At 47.6% G+C, this 20,717-nt stretch overlaps 1 protein-coding gene across 15 annotated transcripts in view; it reads right to left on the bottom strand.

Moving 5' to 3' along the window:
* CPEB3 (cytoplasmic polyadenylation element binding protein 3) overlaps positions 1-20,717 on the bottom strand; it is a 1,058,629-nt gene that overhangs the window by 289,936 nt on the left and 747,976 nt on the right. For all 15 annotated transcript variants that reach the window (XM_078643412.1, XM_078643411.1, XM_078643415.1 and 12 more), the window contains one exon: positions 17,353-17,520. In XM_078643412.1, coding sequence (XP_078499538.1) covers positions 17,353-17,520 — 168 coding nt within the window. The remainder of the gene's footprint in view (positions 1-17,352; positions 17,521-20,717) is intronic.

The following is a 20,717-nucleotide window of genomic DNA, read 5'->3' as shown; positions in this document are numbered from 1 at the left end:
GCTCACTAACTCTTCTTAGAGAAGTAATAGCTACTAGGAAAGCAACTTTCCAGGTTAAGAATTGCAACTCATTTATGTAAAGGTTCAAATGGAGGTCCCATTAACCGTGTGAGAACAATGTTTAAATTCCACACAGGTGAAGGTGGTGCTCTGGGAGGAATTATTCTTTTGAGGCCCTCCATAAACGCCTTTATGGCAGGTACTCTAAAGAGTGATAGGTGTTGTCTATTTTGTAGGTATGCTGCAATAGCAGCAAGATGCAGCCTAATAGATGTGTATGCTAAGTTACATCTTTGGAGGTGTAATAAGTATCCTATGATGTGTTGAATAGACACATCTAGAGGATTGATCTTGTTGTTATTGCCGTATATTACAAAACGCTTCCACTTGGCTGCATAACATGCCCTAGTGGTGGGACGTCTAGCTTCTTTAATGACGTTCTTACAGTCAGGAGGAAGGTTAAGATAACTGAACTCTAGGACTTCAGGAGCCAGATCGCTAGGTTGAGCTGAGCTTGATCCGGGTGTCTGATCTCTCCATGGTTCTGGGTTAGGAAGCGTGGAGACAGGTATAGCTTTTGGTGCGGTACCACAGAAAGTTGCAGCAGTGTGGTGTAACACGGTTGTCTGGAAAAGTTGGAGCAACTATAATGAGAGTGAGGGAATGTTGCTGAAGTTTGCGCACCACTAGTGGAAGCAGTGGGAGAGGTGGAAAGCGTATGCAAATTTGCCGGACCAGTTCATCCATATTGCATTGCCTTTGGACAGCAGATGTGGATACTTGGCGGCGAAGCTTGGGCATTTGGCGTTTTCGTGGGTGGTGAAGAGGTCTATCTGAGGTTGTCCCCACATCTGAAAGAACGGTTGAAGAACTTGTGGATGAAGTTCCCACTCGTGGATCTGTTGTGTCTGTCGGCTTAACAGATCGGCCATGATGTTTTGTACTCCTGGAACATGTTGGGCTAAAAGGAAGATGTTCTGAGGTATAGCCCATCTACATATCTGCTGCGCTAACAGAGAGAGTTGTAGAGAGTGTGTCCCTCCTTGTTTGTTTATGTAGTACATGGCTGTCATATTGTCCGTATGGACTAAGACAGCTTTGCCCGATATGTGCCTTTGGAATGCTTTTAGGGCTAAAAAAATGGCTAGTAACTCCAGGTGGTTGATGTGGAGTAACTTTTGTTGCGGTGTCCACCTTCCTTGCATGGTGTGTTGCAGGAGGTGGGCTCCCCAGCCGGAGAGCGATGCGTCCGCTCTCATGACTATTTGAGGAACTGGCTCTAGGAACGGTCGCCCTTTGAAAAGGTTTTTGGTGTTCCACCATTGCAGAGAGCGGTGTGTTCGACCGTCTACCAACACTAGGTCTGTTAATTGACCCTAAGCCTGGTTCCATCGTCGTGCTAGGCACTCTTGAAGAGGATGCATCTGTAGTCTTGCATAAGGCACTATGAATATGCAAGAGACCATCATTCCTATGAGTTGCATGAACACTCGAGCTGGAAAAGAGTGTTGTGGTTGGAATTTGGTTAGAAGAGCTTGCATATTTGTTATCCTGGCAGGAGCGGGATAAGCTAGCGCTGTGGAGGTGTTTACTGTGGCACCTAGATATTGTTGTACGTGGGACGGTTGTAGGTGGGACTTGGTGTGGTTTACTGTGAACCCAAAGTTGTGGAATAATTGGATGGTGGTGTGAGTGTGTTGTACACACTGACTGTATGAGCTGGCTTTTATGAGGCAGTCGTCGAGATATGGGAAGACATGAATGTTCTGTCTTCTTAAGTGCTCTGCTACTACTGCAAGGCACTTGGTAAACAGTCTTGGTGCTGTTTTGACCCCGAATGGGAGTACTTTGAATTGATAGTGCTGACCTTCTAGCACAAATCTGAGGTACTTTCTGTGAGCTGTGTGAATGGGAATGTGGAAATATGCGTCCTTGAGATCTATAGTGGCAAGGAAGTTGTTTTGTAAAAGGAGAGGAAGAACCTGCTGGAGTGTGACCATATGGAAGTGGTCTGATTGTATGTACAGGTTCAGTGGTCTGAGGTCGAGAATGGGCCTTAGAGAACCGTCCTTTTTTGGAATTAGAAAGTACAGGGAGTAAACTCCTCTGTTTTGTTGATGCAATGGAATTGGCTCTTTTGCATTTTTTTGTAAGAGGGATGTTACCTCTTGCCTGAGTAGTATATAATGTTCTTGTGACATTGGACGCTATTTGGGTGGTATGTTTGGGGGGTAGATGTTAGTTTGAGACAGTAACCTGACTGAATTATTTGTTGCACCCACCTGTCCAGACTGGCAGGAATTGTAGTCTTCCCCCAACTGGAGTGGAATGTGTTGGGGGAAGGGGAGGGAAGTCATTGGGCAGGGGTGGAGGCAGAGCGGGAGTTGTTGATTTTGCCTCTGCCCTTACTGTTGTTACCTCTGTAACCACCTATTAGGTAGCCCCTACTGTAGGTGGATTGTGTAGGGGCTTTGTAAGAAGTAGAGGGACTGTCTGAGGAGTATACTCTGGTGGTGCTTCTGTAAGATGAGCGGCGAAAGGAGCGTCTGGGAGCTTGCGACTGCAAGGCTCCCATAGATTTAGCTGTGTATCTTTTTTCATTTTTTCAAGAGATACGTCCACATTAGGCCCAAATAAGTGTTGCTCATCAAAGGGTTGGTTGAGGATTGCACTTTGCACTTCAGGTTTGAAACCTAAAATGCGTAACCAAGCATGCCTACACAATAGAACACTGGTATTGATTGCCCTTGAATCAGTATCTGCTGCATCTAGTGCACAACGAATAGAGGGATTCGTGATGTTTTTACCCTCTTGTATAAGCTCATGTGCCCTGTTTTTATATTTATCTGGAAGGTGCTGCATTATTGATTCTAACTCATCATAATGTGCTCTGTCGTATCTTGCCAGTAATGCTTGAGTATTGACAATACGCCAAATGTTTGCTGCCTGTGACGCTGTTCTTTTACCTGATGTGTCAAGGAGCTTAGACTCTTTATCTGGGGTGGGAGCCTCGCCTGATGTTTGTGAATTTGCTCTTTTGCGTGCATTAGAGACTACAATGGAGTCTAATGGTGCAGGCCCTTTAATGTAGGCTGGATCTGAAGGGGCAGCCTTGTATTTTCTCTCAATTCGGGGGTTGATGATTCAAGCCCTAACTGGATCTTTAAAGACTTCTGGCGCGTGCTAAATAACACCTTTAAGCATGGGTAAAATCGAAGTGTACCTTTGTGCATTGTCAAAGGAATCCAGAAGGAAGTCTTCTTCTAATGGGTCAGTATGTAGGTCAACCCAATGGTATTGGGCAGCCCTATGTACTAGTTGGTTAAATCCCATAGTGTCTTCTGGTGGGGAAGGCCTAGAGGGATATATGTCGTCTTGTGGGATTTTAGGGACATCTGGGGTGCTATAATCATCCCTAGGCTCAGGTGAGCCAGGAGGACTAGAAGGATCTGGTGGCTCACTATCTGCACCACCCCCTGTGTCATCATAGGTGTCATCCCTGTTATCATCTTCTGCTAACGGAGTTGGAGAAGGTGGAGGGGAGTGGGTGGTGAAGGGATATGAGGTGGAGGAGAAGGTATCCTTAAAGGAGAGGTTGCGATGTCTTTTTTCTTTGAATGAGGAGCTGGTGCAGGCATGTCCAATGGTCGTTTTTTAGAACTAAGAGTTAGTTGACCAGTTTTTGGATCTTTAACCAGATTTTTCTGTGTAGGGTCTGGATGGAATAAGTCCTCTGTGGGAGGTAGATTCTTTGGTGCTGAGGGCTTTTTCGGCTCAGAGCTGTGAGGGTCTTTTGGCTTTGAAACATGTTCTCCAGCAGTGTCTTTAGCCGGGAGAACATTTGTCTTTTTCAGTTCCGATAGTTTTCTGGGTTCTGATGGTTGGGAGTCGGGTGGCAATTTTTTGCTCGGCTCAGAGTGTGGTTTTGGTGCCGAGGAGCCGGTGCTAGTCTTCGGCGCAGAGTGCGTAGATGTGGAAGCAGCTAGCGTGGAGGAAGACGATGCTTTCTTTTTCGGTGCCGGTAGGTGTGCGCCGGCACTAGGGGTAGGCTGACTCGAGCCTGAGTCGCCTAAAGGCTTATTAGGCTTCTTTGCCGAGCTCGAAAGCGGGGCATGGGAAGCAGTGTCTCGGTATGCACCCAGGCCCGAGGGCGAGGGTGTGACCGTAGCCTTTTTAAAAGGTGTCGAGGAAGGGTCGGGGTCGACGTTCTTACTTACGACCCTCTGTGCCGGAGTGAAGTCCTTGACGTCTGAATCTTCGGCCTCGGAGTTACTGTCGACGCCATGTTCTTGCTGTTCCTCTGGGACGTCGACGCCCTCTTCGAAGATGTCGTCTGGGATCGAAGCTGACGAGCGAGCCATTGTTCTTCGAGCTTGTTGGTCCCGGATCGTCTTCTTGGAGCGGAAAGATGCACAAGCGGAACAGTCTCTAGCCTGGTGCTCCGGTGAGAGGCAAAGGTTGCACACCTCATGGAGATCGGTGTGGGGAAACTTCGACCCCCATTAAGGACACTTATTAAATCGCGTCCTTTCCATGAGCGGGAAGATGAGGCCTAGGTAGGCCCAAAGGCCTTCGTCGACGACCGGAATCGAAGACTTCGGATTTGAAGAGTAGCGTTGATTGGAAACGCGTTTGAAGGGGGCGTGGCTTGGCGCCGATGGCAGTGGTCGCCTGAGCGCTGGGCTCCATGTTCGAGCCCCTATTAATCCTGTCAGACTGCCTCTCAAGACCCCCACTCCCCCTTGAAAGTCGGGGGGAAGGGACTCCCCTACTTCGGAGCCGCAGAGCGCCACTTGAGTGACCCTGTGGACCTGGTGAAGATCGCCGACGCGCTGACCGGGGTGCCTCGAAAGGAGCAGACAAAATGGCGGCTGCGGGGAAGCGCTGAAACCCCGAACGGCCGTGATTGTAGGAAAGCCTGTGAACACTTGGGCTTCCTGCTTCCAGTGCCGGAGCTGAGAGACACTACCGGCGGGGCGGCTGAGGGTCAGAGGAGCCGCTCGCACGGTCCGGCAGACAAGATTGATCGGCCCGTTTCTGAGGGGCCATGCAGCTACCTCGCTGGGTGTTGCAGGGGGGGTGAGACGGTCGGACCCTTCCCCTCGGATTCACCTGAAACGGCAGTGCTGTCCACGGAGGATAATCGGAGCACAACACGTTGGCGGCGGGGTCCCCCTAAAAGGATTGGGACCCGAGGACACTGGGCTCTGTTGTGCTGCCGGCCGACCCTGAGTGCGGGGAGATCCTCGGGATTCCCCCGTGAGGACTTGGAAACTGCTTTCCGGGGCGGCCGCAGCTGGGGCAGACTATTCGGGGTGGGGACATCGAGGGGCGTCGTGTGGGGCCTCCCTGGACCCCCCGGACCCTTGCTTGTCATTATCAGCCTGCGGAGGAGGCGGACCCGGTGGGACTCCACTACACCGGAGGAGCCTGGTACTGGAGGACCCAGGTTGCTGGGCTGTGAGGGTGGGCTGGCGGTGGCCGCGCCGGCGCCCTGAAAACTGTGGACCGAGCGCTGGGCGGCGCCTTTGCGGGATCCCCTTGGAGCTACGGCTGAGGGGAAGGGAAACATATATCGGGAAGAGCAGTTTGTGACCTGAAGAGCCGAATCGGGGGTCGCGAGAGGAGCACTGAGGAGCGGAAACGAGACGGGGCGGCGCAGCTCCGCAGCGTGGATGCCTGAGGGGGGAGTCTGCGGGTGCTCCTGGAGCGGGCCGGACACTTCAAGAAGGTGGGTGTGCACTGCCTCGGGGAGGCCCTGATGGCAACGAACAATATATTGAGGTGAAGGCTGGCGAGTACAGTAGAGAGACCGCCCCTGCACGAGAGAGCGGAGAGGGGCTGGACAGCAGATGCCATAAACAGTGAGAGGGGATAAGAGGAAACTGGAAGCGCTGTTGCTGCTCCAAAACACACACGAGCGCTCCCTTCCTCCCCCCTCCTGGGCTCCTGATCACTGGGCTGCACCTGTGAGGCCAGGAGGTGAGCGAACGGGACATGACTGAGGGGCGTGGACCTGTGAGCACGTGAAGTACGAGATAACGGACTGCTGGGCTACAACTAGGGGCCGCACTGCGTGCAAACTGCAATACACTTGGACCAGGGTGGGTTCTGCGCTGGTGCCCAGCCGTCTATTGTGCCCAAGGAGACCACTGGTGTACTTGCCGCATGACACCAAAGCTGTTCTGACCTCTGTAAATTGGGGTGCTGGCTAAGACCGGATTGCTCTAATTTGAACTGCTGGAATTGAAGTCCGCGTGATTGTGGTCCTGCTGATCGCCACCTGGGGCCGCCTTCCTGTGTTGATCCTGGTGGTCCCTGCGCTTGCTATTCCTGGGTTGCAACATGGATACCCGATAGGGTGCAGCTTGAGGACGTTGGATTGTGCAGAATTCCTCCATCCTGAGTTATATAGTCCTTTCCACTAACGGCGAGACGAACAGCAAACCCCCACTATGGGGAAGCCTAAGGGGAACAAAAGTGGCGCCGACGTCGGACACTGAAGCACCTGATAAGGGGGAACACTCTGACCCCGGACAACTGCGAGACCCCCAATTACAGCACCAATTGGACAGAATCCTGACCGCGATTGCAGACTCCCGCACAGCATTACAGCAGGATATCGCGCAAGTGGCCACGGGACTGGGTCTACTGAGGGCCGATCATGGAAAACTGGCAGACAGGGTTAAAATAATAGAGACTTCGATCCATACCCTTGAACCGGCGCAAAAAGACCTTAAAGCCACTATGACCAATGTACTAGACCGCATGGACGCGCTGGAGAGAAGGGCGGAGGATGCCGAAGGACGCAATCGCCGGAACAACATCCGAATAGTGGGCCTACCGGAGAAAGTGGAGGGGCAGGAGATGGTAAGCTACCTCGAAAACTGGCTCCAGACGGTGGTGGTGCCGGAGGGTCTATCCACTTTCTACATACTGGAGCGGGCCCATAGAGTCCCGGCCAAGCCGCCACAACAGGGTTGCCCCCCGCGCCCGGTGGTGGCCCGGCTGTCACATTATCGGGATAGAGATCTACTGCTCCAGAAGGCACGACTGAACAGACCCTATCAGGTGGAAAACAGCAAAATTAATATATTCCCTGATTATACGTATGAAACGCAACTACGGCGGACCTCTTTCCTCGCTGTTAAAAGAGAACTAAGAACTGAGGGTCTACAATATTCCCTTCTCTTCCCAGCTAGACTGCGAGTAATTGTGGACGATAAAACGAGGTTCTGTGATACTCCAGATGATGCCTGTGCTTGGCTAGAATTATATAAATCCGGTAAGGACGTCTATGAACAAAGACCAAGACCGGGCTCAGAAGGATTGCCACAGCGGAAATCGCGACGTATCCCCAATAGACAGAGGGGACTGAGGAGACCTTCACTGTCGGAGACAACAGCAGAACGGCGAGGGGTCCTGGAAGTGGTATCCGCATTATCGGGAACACAGGACTTCCCGTCGCTGGACGAGGTGGAATCGGAAAAGGATAGTGCCCATTCAGACACTGAGCATTCAGAAACGAACAGTGTGCCCTTGCCTGTGGTTACCCCAGCGACAGCGGAGGGAATGCTGGACGAAGGTTATAAGCACCCGGTGAGATGAATCAGTTCGTTGTAAAGACCATGGCGGACTGCTTGCTGTGAACTTTGGGAGGGAGCTGCTGATTGTGGATGGGAGGTCATTGAGATGTTTATTATTTGGGTCTCGATCAATCAGCGGGGAGTTTAGTAATTGGCCGGCTGCCCGTTGGCGACCAACCCTCCCTCAGTGCCCTTAAGGCGCACCCACAGAGACTACTGTGGGACTAGTCAACTGTTAATATTCGGGAGTGTTTGGATGGGAGCTAGATGGAGGTTACTAGGTCCTGTTCTGGGGGGGGGGGGAGGAGGGATTGGGACTGTTTTGGGGTGTTCAAGGGAGGGTCCATCATCGATGCTGACGTATTGCCACGCTTAGGGCGTTTAGGGAATGGTTGGAGTGGGATGCACAAGACATTGTGGGACAATGGGTGATTCAGCTAATTTGAGATGTATAACCTGGAATGTGAGGGCAATTCATATCATCACACGACGCCACACGATTCACGCTTATCTGGTACGTAGAGGAGTGCAGGTCGCATTACTTCAGGAAACTCATTTAACGAAGGCTGAAGGGCTAGCATTACAGCGTCGATGGAGGGGTAAAGTATACAACACTACATATTCAGCGTTTGCTAGGGGCGTGCTGATTTGGGTCAGAGCCGGGGTCCCATTTCAGGTATCCAAGCAGGTCATAGACCAAGAGGGGCAGTTTATAGCAATTGAGGGAAAGTTGAGAGGTAAGGACATTGCCTTCTGCAGTGTATATGCACCCAACGTTGATCAGGTGACCTTTCTGGCGAAACTATCCGGGTCCCTAGCACATTTCCTCAAAGGACCCTTATTGATGGGCGGGGACTTTAATTCGGTGCTGGACGTTTCTCTTGATAGGTCACACCCCCCTTAGCAGTCTCTACGACACACCGCACGGCCAAGGGCAGATTGGAATGGCAAACAAGGTGGGGCCTGATAGACGCTTGGCGTACGCAGCATCCACAAACTCGGGATTACTCCTATTTCTCACGTATGCATGAGCTCCATGTAAGGTTGGATGCAGTGCTGTGCTCCCCGGTCCTAATGCCAACGATTGTGGGAACGGAGTACCTATCAAGAACAATATCGTATCATAATCCTTTATTGATTGCTATGCGATGGCTTCCTGGTACCTCATGTGTTCCCAATTGGAGGCTGCGTCCATAGACGCTGGAGGACCCTATTTTTCATGCTGCGCTGGAGGAGGGGATTGTTTAGTACTTTGGGGAAAATGCTGGCACGACTGCAGCGAGAGCAACGGAGTGGGATGCCTTCAAAGTGGTTGTGAGAGGGCTTTGTATAGGGAAATATGTAGGAGTGCAGAAGGTACTTCTGGATGACCTGGATAGGGCTGACAGGAAACTCAGTGAAGTAGAACTCTTAAGGCCTGGTCACCTCGAGCTACAAAGTAGGGTTAGTGAGGCGAAAGAAGCGGTAGAAGCGGAAACAGAGCGTTTGCGCAGCTTCGACTACAAAACGTACACAGTGAGATCCCACGCTGAAGGTGATAAAGCAGGGACCCTATTGGCCTGGCTCGCCAATCCCGCGAAGTCAGGCTCCCCCATAGTGACCATGCGCACAGCGGAAGGTGAAGAGGTTTACACCCAGAATGAGATTTTACAGTGCTTTACGAGGTATTATGAAAACCTATACAAGAACAAACTAATGATCAGTACTCCAGCCATGGATGCCTTCCTGGAAGGGCTTTGTTTCCCAGAACTGGATCGTGAACAGGCAAAGGAGCTAGGCAGGGATATAGAGTTAGGAGAAATACGAAGCGCCATAAAACGTATGGCGCACAACAAAACCCCAGGTCTGGATGGGCTACCCATAGAATTTTATGCAACATACTCCAACCTCCTAGCACCTAGATTGCTGGAGGTCTATCAGGAAGAGAAACAATTGGGGCGGTTACCGCAATCTATGCGGGAGGCGTTGGTAATATTCTTATTGAAACCAGGGAGAGAGAGCGGGGACACGACATCGTATAGACCACTATCGATGCTGACTACTGATTACAAAATACTAAGCAGTATCCTAGCATCTCGCCTGCTGAAACACATGTCTGCACTAATCCATGAGGACCAAGCTCGTTTCATACCAACGCGGAATACGACCACAAACATACACCGACTGCTGCGATTGCTAGAGGGAGACCACTTGGAGGCTCGACAACCCATGATATTGTCGGTCGATATAGAGAAAGAGTTCGACTGCCTCGAATGGGAATATCTTTACAAGGTACTGAGACGCTTCGGAGTAGGAGAGGATTACCTGCGATGGACGGCAGTGCTGTATACTTCAGCGGTAGCCAGAGTGAGAACGGGCACGCTGATATTGTCTCAGTACCCGGTGGAAAGAGGCACGAGACAGGGATGCTCACTGTCTCCATTGTTGTTAGCATTAGCAGTGGAACCCCTCGCGTTAGCAATCCGGACGGGTGTCCATTATGGGGGACTACAAAGCAGGGTTGGACAACAATATGTATCGTTGTATGCAGATGACCTCCTGCTCTTTCTCGAGAATGCTGATGAGGCAATGGTGGGAGCCGAACATTTACTAACGAGTTTGAGCGAAATATCCGGCTTGAAAGTGAACTGGTCCAAGTCATGCTTGTTCCCGGTACGACAGGCGGAGAACCGACCCTCACCCACCCGAATGGTGAGATGGGAGCCCAACTGCATGAAATACTTGGGCGTGTACATTTACCACACGACAGCTGACTTGTTGGAGGGTAATATTGGCCGAGGGATAAGAGCATTGAAAGGTAGTATGGCCTTTTGGGCTACTCTCCCACTGTCGCTGGCGGGCCGAATAGCGCTGCTAAAAATGATTGCGCCCCCAAGGCTCCTGTATTACTTTAGGACACTGCCAGTATGGATACCTGCCACTACCTTTAAACTTTTGAAGTCCATGATAGTGTCCTTCCTTTGGGGGGCGGGACGGCGAAGGGTAGCACACACAACGCTGATACGATCTAAACCGGAGGCTGGACTGGCGTGCCCCGACTTTGAACTGTACTACTAGGCAGCCCAATTGCAGATTTATACACAGGAAATAGCACGAGAATTCAGAGGACCGGAGTATAATAGGGGCCGAGGTATACCTCGCCATGTCCTTTCTTAGATAGCGCTGCAGCAGAAACTGGATCTTAGAGATCTAACGCAGGAGGAAAAAAACAATCAGATTGTTTTGGAACCGTTCACAACGTAGGGCAGGCGCACTGCACCCGTATGCCCCTGAGATCCCACTAGGGATGCTAACGGGGCTACCACATGGTGGCGACTGGTCGCAGCTACAGGACTGGGAGGAAGCGGGAGTGCAGGTGCTGGGGGACCTATACGAAGACGGAGCACTATTGCCATACCCAACACTCCTAGAACGGTTCGACCTGCCAAGAGGGGGTTTTCTGCTGTACGCAGCATTGACACGAGCGATACAGACACATTGGAGGGATGGACTGATAGAACCAAGAACAACAATGGCTTGTCAGTACACTATGATGGCAGCAGGAACTTTTAAGGCGGTCATGTGCCTCTACTCCAGAATGATCAATGAAGAGCTACCACCTCTAGAGGCGCTGAAGAGAAAATGGGAAACAGATATAGGGAAAGACATCCCTGAGACGGTGTGGGCACAGATTATACGGAGGGCCTGGAAGAGCACACGGAACGTAAGATTCCAATTACTGCATTTCTATATCCTTCACCGAGCATATTTGACACCAGGAAAGATCAAAAAATATTTCGACATAGAAGATGCAGCGTGCCCCAGGTGTACAAGGGTCGGGGTAGAATTGGATCATATGCTATGGACATGCCCATTATTAGAGCTTTACTGGAAGGAGGTGGGAGACACTCTGAATGCGGTAACGGAACGGGGCTTGGAATTTGATTTAGCCGTAGGTGTCCTACACTGGTTCCCCCATACCCCCAGGAATAAGATCACGAGTAAATTTATATACATGGGGCTCATATTGGCAAAACGAGAAATTAAAAAACACTGGAAGGCGACAATAGGGCCCAATAGCACTAGATGGAAGAATGAGTTTCTCAAATGGGCCGGCAGCGAAAGCGAATTGAGATTCCAAACTGCGCGTAGGCAACGCAATGAAAAGGCGCTAGAAACAGCTCAGGCGTGGGATGCATTAGTACAAGCACTGCGTGACTATGGGACGCAAGAGGAAGAAGAGGAATAGCACCAAGATTGGAAACTATCCCCGAGACATGACAGGCACATCACACAGAACAACGCCTGATCATTCCTGTGCACACGGACTAATACGACTAGAACCAGTTATAAGCATCGATGATGGGGATCCAGGGAGGTGGGAGGGCGCACAGGGGAGTTCTTCAGTAAAGTAGGAAAGGGCATGTTGGGGCTCAGCCTTCTACTAGGGTATTATATACATTGTCTGAATCACATCCTAGCCCTCTACCGAAAATGTAGCTAGGGAGTTTATCTTGTGGGAGTAAGTAAACATGGGAAATGCACTTAATTTTGTATGATGTGTGGAACAAAACCCAATAAAAATTTGTTTAAAAAAAAATTGGAAACGCGTTCGAAACAATACCGTCGAAGCTGGTGAGTATTGCGTGTCGAAGGAAAATCGGTTCCAACACGGAGCGCAGGAAACACATCCGAGCCCGGTGGCGGAAAAAAACAATCTAAGGATGGAGCCGATGCCCATGTGCACTATTGTTGAAAGGAGGAGTCCCCTATCCCGTGACTTCCAAAGACTTTTCAGGACAAAAACAACTGCAAACATCCGGCCCAACACTAGGTGGCGATCTATGCACAGTGTGTAATCTGCAGCTCATAAGCCTCGAACATAACCTTTAACAGTCCCCCTGCAAGTCCTTGCTTTGCCAAAGACAAAACAAACAATGAAACATCAGAAAGTTTAGCCAGCAGCGGGTCTGTGTCTGTGATTCCACACCAAGCCACAAACTCATCCCAGCATCCTGTATAAATGGATTTTGTAGAAGGATGCCAAGCAGCAAGGGTAGCATTCACAACTTCAGGAGGTAGATTAAACAAAGTCAAAAAGCCCCGCTCAATCTCCACACATGGAGGTGTAAGTTGCACAGGCGCGGTGCAGAACCTTGCCCTTATGAATGAACAGAACTTTCTCCCGAAGTGGATGCCGGATAGGGGGACAGATGCTCATGCCCAGCAGTTCCGGGTTTCACACTCTCCTGGCCCAACATAGACCCACTTGAAAGACTTGGGCCTGGTTGTTCCTCATCGTCTTCAGAACTTGGGGCACAAGAGTTAACCGCGGAAAGGAGTATAGGCATCTAATGCTCCGCTCTAGCCTGAATGCATCTCCTAGCAAGAGCCTTCTCGGTTAATCCAGTGCACAGATGTTTTGACACTGTGTGTGCTCAAGGGTCAGAAAAAATATAACCAGGGTCCACCCCATTGTTGGAAGATTACCTTGGGATGTTGCTACCATTCGTGATCCACCAGGCACCCCTGGTTGAGTTCTTCTGCCCTGGCATTATTCGATTGCAGCCTTGTGGTTCACAACCATCGATATACCCAATGGTCCAGCCAACTCCAGAGAAGAGGAGACATTTGGTACAGGACCAAGGCCCCCACCCGTTTTGTTTGTTGCAATACAGCAGGAAGGCCTTCAACGCTAGGCAGATGGCCCACAACTCCAACAGACAAATGTATAGGCGGGTTTCAGTCAGAGACCTTTATTCACCACACCTCTCAGATCACCTACTCAACCCAACAGTAACGCATCCATCACCACCGTCAACCCTGGGGAGAAAGGGAAAGAGGTCTGCCCTGGAAATTCGGTCTGGCAGCCCACCACTGCAGACATTTCAAAGTCTTCTCCGAACCCTAGATGGAATCCAACAGGTTTCCCCTCATGCTGGATCCACTGAGACTTCAGAACCTACTGCAGAGCCCATAAGTGCCACTTAGCCCAGTCAATGAGCAGGATACATGAGGCCAATATGCCAAGAAGCCTCAGAGCCACTGACATCAAGGCTGAAACATCGGATCACAGCCCAAATTTCCTGCACTCCCTGAAATGGAGGGAAGGCCCTGAATGGCGTGGTATCCAGGACCGCTCCTATAAGAGAAAGTCCCTGCAAAGAAGTCAGGTGTGACTGACATATCGATTGCAAATCCCAGAGATGTAAGAATGGTCGCTGTGGGAAGGAGGTAGTCCACCACTGACTGAGGAGAGCCCACCAGCTAGTCGTCGAGTTAAGGAAAAATCACTATCCCCAACCACTGAAGAGGTGCTGTGAGCACCTAATCACTTTTGTGTACACCTGAGGGGTGCTGGTAAGGCCTAAGTGTGCCGCATCCAATTGGAAATGCTACAGGCCTACCCTGAAACTCAGATAACATCCAGAGACATTTTAAGGCATAGGCAAAGTGGGCACTGGCCTAGGACCATAGCCTCTCAGGTGACCCCCTGATAGAGCCAGCTCTGTTCTGCAGAAAGCCTTGCCCTGATGACCTTTAATAAGTCTTCAGTAGATCGTTTTAAATACCATTTTCCTTTAATTTATTTTTAATATGGGTGATGTATGAGAGTCTATTACAGACATTTCACAGAGAAAGTGTGCTTATATTTCATGCAATGACCATTAAAATAAGTTTCTTTTAGATCAAAATGGGCTCTCACATATGAGAAATGGGAGGGAGTCACAGAGATTATTTCCAGTAATATTAGTGAGATGCTGCTGTGTTACAATTATTAAGAACACCCATCGCTATCCCTGAATATTCGATGCAAACACATTTAGAATTTGGACCAGTGTGTCTGTGCAGTGTCGGCAAACTGGTTCAAGAGGGCCCGAAAGAGTTGAAATTGAATCATAAATTCAAAGCTGTTCCAAACAGGGCCCCCCCAAAATTATTTTGGCCCAGGGCCCCCAAAATATGTCACTGGTAACATCTGTGGAGCTGCAGAATGGATGCAGGTAAATATGCATCTTACAGGTCCAGGTCTACCATCCAGTTACCTGAATCCAGGGCACACAGAAGCTGGGTGAATGGGAGTATGTTGAACTTGTCCTTCGCAGGAAGGCATCAAAAGCATTAAAGTCTAAAATAGTACGAAGGCCTCCATTCTCCAGCACCAGGAAATGGTGAGAAGAACACCCAGTCTCTATTTCTGAGACCAGTACCCTTTTTAGGGTCCATTTGGACAAGAGAGCCTACACTTACTGCAGTAAGACAGTCCTCTGAAAACCGCACTGAAGTGGGTGGAAGATGTAGTGGGTTAAAAGGGATTGGAAGGGTGAAGCCCCAATGTACAATTTGGAGGACGTATCTGTCTGATGTAATCTTTGACCACCCTTGGAAAAAGTGATGGTTTCATGGAGATGATGAGTCACTAAAGTGGCTTGGAGGCTGCTGCTGCAGGGCTGGGGGACTGACCAGCACATGTCTGCCTGATGGTAATTCGCTGCCCCAAAAGGACCGGGGTGCTTTCTGTGCTAGTCCATGATGGGGAGGGTGGGGGTCGGATGGATGACAGGCGCTGGGTTGCCTGTATGCCAGTACTCTGTAAAATTCTAAAAGGGATGGGTTTGCTGAGGGAACTGCCTGGTAGGGGCTGAATGGCCCAGGAACGACCCATGGCTCCTCTTTCCATAAAGTGTTTCAGAGGAGCAAAATGCTCTTTTTTGCCAGACAAGCAAGGCCCATCAAAAGGCATATCCATAAGGGAGGCCAGGACATCCCAAGGAAACGAAACAGTGGATCTCATACACGCCTGGCGACAAAGGACCACACTGTTGCAGACTGCTCGACCTAAGCAATTGGTAGTGTCCAGGCCAGATCGATTGATATGTTCTCATCAGCCACCTGGAATGGTTTGCACCAAAGAGGCCTGAAGATCTTCAGGGGCTGCCAGGAAGATCTTGCTGACCATGTCTCAAAGGCCATGTGTATATTGGTGAAGCATACAACTGGAATTCCACATCGTCTTAGACCTGGACTTACCTAAAAACTTCAACTGCAGCGATGACATATTATGTGAACGGCCTCAGGAGCAAGTCTGTGCTCTCAAGTTTGAATGTGACATCCAAGGTTTGTTCCGGTGTTCATCGACGTACAGTTTTGCTTCCCTGTCCTGGATCGCCTTGGGGTTCTTTTGGGCACACTACTCACACGGCTTGGGTCGTTTTCCAAGCTCACACACGAAAGGCATAACTCGCAGGGTCTGTCACAAACAAGTGTTGGCAACTGTCCCTGCATGGTTTAAATCCTGTAGTCTTCGGAGGGGACATAGTTCCCTAGTACAATGGTTTATTTTGAAATCAAAATCTAGCTAAAAGAATTTGCCAACAACATAGAAAATAAATAGCAGAGCTATTGATCTTCATTTGAAGGTGCAAAAAGAAAGGAACTGAAGTCTGCATGCAGTGGTGGTGTCTATATTGGCTTCACTGGGTTACTTCCAAGTAGGAACTAGCCATGCGACGCCACCTATCAGCACGCAAGAGTGCTGCTGTGAAAAGCTCCCGTATCCAGTTAGGATTACTCTAAAGTTGAGGAATCGGCAGTTAGAAGTATCCATCGGAAAATAATTTCTGGATGACAAACAGAAGCAAGAGGTACAACACACAAAATAAAAGTAGTGCAGAAAAGAGAAGAGTTTGGATTTGGAGCTTGACACATTAAAATTAAAAGGAAATACACATTTTACAAAAATGTAATAACTAGTGATGACAACCATTAGCGCCCAAGTTAATACAGCCCGACATACATAAAAAGCTCACAAGTGGTGCTAAAAATACAATGCACAGTGGTGGATTGATCAGACAAAAATGAAAGAAAAAAGGAATAGGACGTCATAAAGGAGCATGGTGAGAAGGAAAAGGTAAAATATTATACGTGCTTTATTGGATGAGTTAAGATTAAAGTAAAAGGGCGCAACCTAAGTTTATCACACAGGTCACAGACATGTAGGTGGCAAGAACGGAAAGAAAGATTCAAGTGCCTCCAAAAGAGAAACGAAAAAGGTATTTGCATAGCCAGAGAAATAGACTTTTTCACTAAGAAATTGGATGATGGGAGTCTCAATAGCAGCTCTCTGAAACAACATCACTGTTAAGGGTGGAGAGTATGAGACTCATATCTCGATACTGTCAGCAACACTCTGAGAGGGCAAAGACTGCGGCATGTTGAGCACCTGTTCAATTTTATTGGAACTCCAGTCCTTTCCCGATCATATAAATTAAAATCATTAACTTTTGGCTTCCTTTTCTAAGAGTATACTTGCTTTAAAGATCTTAACGGTTTCACTAAAGTAACAGTAAAATCAAACATTTTGCTAAATAGCATTTCTGTAAAATTAAAACAAATGTAGGTGGCTATGATCTATGGTAGGCCCCATTTAACAATATTTTTAACTATTGGATTGTGTAAAACTATGTGAAAAACAAACCAACTACGACACAATTATTTGCTTATAGGCGAATATAAAATACTAAATAACCATCTTTTTAGAAAAAGGTTAATTGGTTCTGCAAGAGGTCACAAGGTCTTTGGGCCAGTATCCCATAAAACGCAGTGACAACTTCAAAGGATATAGATGGAAAAAATGAAATATGGAAATAATTGAACAGTCAATAATATATAAGGCATTATATAATGCAGCTGAGCATTAGGAATCCCTGTATATAAGAAAGACACCCATTGCCTTGAAACTTGTTCTAAAAGTAAACTTAGCATTTTCAATAGTGATTGTCAGTACCTTCATCAATGTCAGGAGGCAGCCCCCCAACAAAGACCTTCCTAGAATAGCGTTCCACTCTTTCACCATTCTGGCAGCGCGTTGGAGAGCTCAAACCTGATGATAAGGACTGGTCACCATGACTGTCATCTAAGAATCCATCTTCAAAAGGAAAGAGTGAAGACCGACCTGGAATACATTGGAGGTGAAGATGGTTGATTAAATTTGACAAACAGTCATAATGTTATGCAAAGAATGCAATCCTCCCCATTACTGAACTGTATGTATTATCTGGCATTTAACATTCTATGGTCATAATGGATTAATTACCATTTTAATATCCAAGTTATTGATCACGAAACTTGTTACAATATACAATTCATAAACATGGTACCCATTAAAAACTAGGTCAGACATTCGTAACACTGACTTCTGTGGATCCGGCTAAATCATTACTTGAATTCGGGAACCCCCCACTGAGTCATTATTAGAAGTCACGAAACACCCGGCATAAGCAATTTCTATATTTTGATCCTCAAAACTGTACACCAAAAATACAAAAAAAAGTATATGTACTAAACCACATGCTCAAATATTGAAATATTTTGTTTAATTCTCCTTAATGTATGCCATATTTTCAATCCATGTTTGAGATTGAAAAATACTAGAGGTTGTTTTAAAAAGCTTAAAAATAACCAAAAATCCAATCCAACTTACAGACTATTTCCATATTTTGTAGCATAGACGATTTTTTAACTGTGGTGGGTGGAAACACTCATATGCCACGACCTACTCTCCCACAATGTTTCTTTAATTTCATGTCTGCGACATGAGTTAATATAAAATGTATGGATTCAGCCAAAAGGTAACCCAGGAATTCAGCCACTGGTGTTTCTAGGCAATCAATACCTCTCTATGGATGTTAAGTACTGCGTACTTGACCAATTTGGAGGCTTATGCAGGAAGAGAGTCATTTGAGGATGACGCCAAGAAATCCACGCACCCACATCTCCCAATTTTTAGATTTTAGAAATGTATAGCAGCACACCCACTTACAATACCAGCCAAGGATTGGTTACGGAAGAACAGATTTCTGCTGTACTGGCTGTTCAAACAATGACAGTAAGCTGTGTTTTTCTTTCACAACTGCTCACATTCGATATGGTAAATAAAGGCAATCATCCTTGGAAGCATTATTGAGAGTATATCCTGGAAAAAGTGAGCAGCTGAGAGATTGCTGGCAGTTTGGTGTAGGAGGGTAAAGGATTTTGATATCAGTCGAAATAAGTTTACTGCAAGTACCACTGTTTAGCTAAAACCATCATGGGTAGTGAGCCCACTCATCACTAATACAATTCGCCCTGCACTAGATTACAGAAGAAATCGACTCTGGGAAAATTAATGAGTTACCTACTTTTACCCTGGGTGCAGGGCTTGTGGTGTCTAATGGAATACCTAACACTCGCAGAGGCAGATCAGGAAACAATATATTTTTGCACTGTACAAGTCCTGGGAAAGGGTAGGTGGTAAAGCAACCACCAGGGACATTTGCTGTGCTGGGAGGGCACGTGTATCACTAGAGGTAGAGCACCACCATTAAAGCAGTGCTACAGTTATCTATCGGGAAAGAATTCAAGCATGACTTTACTGCAAAAAAAGTATTATTTTGGGTTACGAGATAATCACTCTTTGTAAATGATTGGTAGCGCTCTTGGCTATCCAAAATTGGATGCATTACTGCTCATGGGCCAACCTTCAGGGTCATGTAGGGAGTCTTTACCGACCTACCCAAGACAAAAGACATTAATAAGCTGGGCACTCTACTCACCCACATCAAAGGCAACATATAAGAGTGCTCCTTCATCTGCTGACATGCCAAAGAACTTTTGGACTGTACTGACCGCGCATCCATCGTTTTTAGGTCTGGTCTTTGAGACCGCTTTAGCTGTTTTGCCAGACTTTTATTTTTTTAATAATATACAAAATATGTATGTAGAGAGGCTGTCAGTCAGCAGTGTCCATCCACTAGAGAGATAAACTGTCATTCACCTTTTGCTTACACCCACCACAGCACGCTGCATGGTAATATGTGCCAGCCCACCTTCCGCCATTGGCTTCACTCAATTTGAGTGACTGCATTTTGCTTGTGCACATCCACCAGTTCCATTCAGTACCAGCGCTGCTAGGCCACAGTGACCTTTTATAAAAACATCATTTGTTACTTTGATAAAAAAAATCAATGTAGTCTTTGATTTTTCTTTCGCAAAGGCCCGGCTGCTCACTACATAATACTACTGGGCCTATTGCAGTGTGCCATGCTCCGGAAAGGACTCATATTAAAGGGATCCTTAAATTGCCAATTTGTTTGTTGTACTGTAAATAATCATGCTTATTCGAGGAACAGAGTGTTTCTTCGAAGCCTGTTTACCTGGTTTGGTGATCACTGACAAATAGTAGTCCCATTTCTAGATCTGTGACGTGTCCGGTTTATCCTCACATGTGATGGAGCGCTGGGCCTTACAATGTAATCACTTAGTCAAGTCGCCCCATAAATGTTTCCAACTGACATTTGGACATTTATTGGTTAACGTGAAACACTGAAAGGGAGAAGACTTCAACAATACATTTCTAGCTTGTGAAACCATCGTGATTCCAGGGCCAGGATTCACTAATTGTGGGCATAGGGTTTTATTTCAGATTACCAAGCAATCCAGTATATAAGCAAACCAAGAATAAGTGCATTACGTACTGCAACACAGCAGATAAGCTGAAATATCTCAGTAAGCTGAGCCGCAATAGAATCAGATACAAAATTGTGATAGCCACAATAAAAGAAAACATATTAAAGCAAACAGATGTTCTATAAAGAAATGTCCCTTCTCTCTTCTAAACATAATTCTATTACATGATCATCTACCTAGGTTCTATACTTAGGGAGCATAGAATGTGTCAGTAAGCATGATAAGACTTCAGTAGAGGTCTTGGAAAAAGGAAATAAGTGTTTAGCATAAAGATTCACATTTGCAAGAATAAGGCAAGCAGAGAGATCTGTACCTCTCTAAGTCTAAAGGGAATTTCAGTGACTTCAAACCGCAAGAACACCCATTAAAAAGTAGTAGGAGATTCAGAAACGTCCTTATCTCCTTTCACACCACCAGAAACCTTATCTCCTTTCACACCACCAGAAACCAATCAAATTGTTACTCGAGTGCATCTGCAACATCCCTTCAGTTTCCCATCACATCGAACTGGGACTGTTGTTCTCAAACTTGAGCATCTCACCATCCAGGTACAAAATTAACAGAAGGCCACTTTTGACCATTCATTCTCCAAGTTCACTTACAAGTTCTTCCCTCCATGCTCATTATCAGCAGTCTAATACAAAC

The sequence above is a fragment of the Lissotriton helveticus genome, chromosome 5_1, assembly GCF_964261635.1.
Source record: "Lissotriton helveticus chromosome 5_1, aLisHel1.1, whole genome shotgun sequence".
Taxonomy (NCBI): Eukaryota; Metazoa; Chordata; class Amphibia; order Caudata; family Salamandridae; genus Lissotriton; species Lissotriton helveticus.
This window is presented reverse-complemented; position numbering and strand designations above follow the sequence as displayed.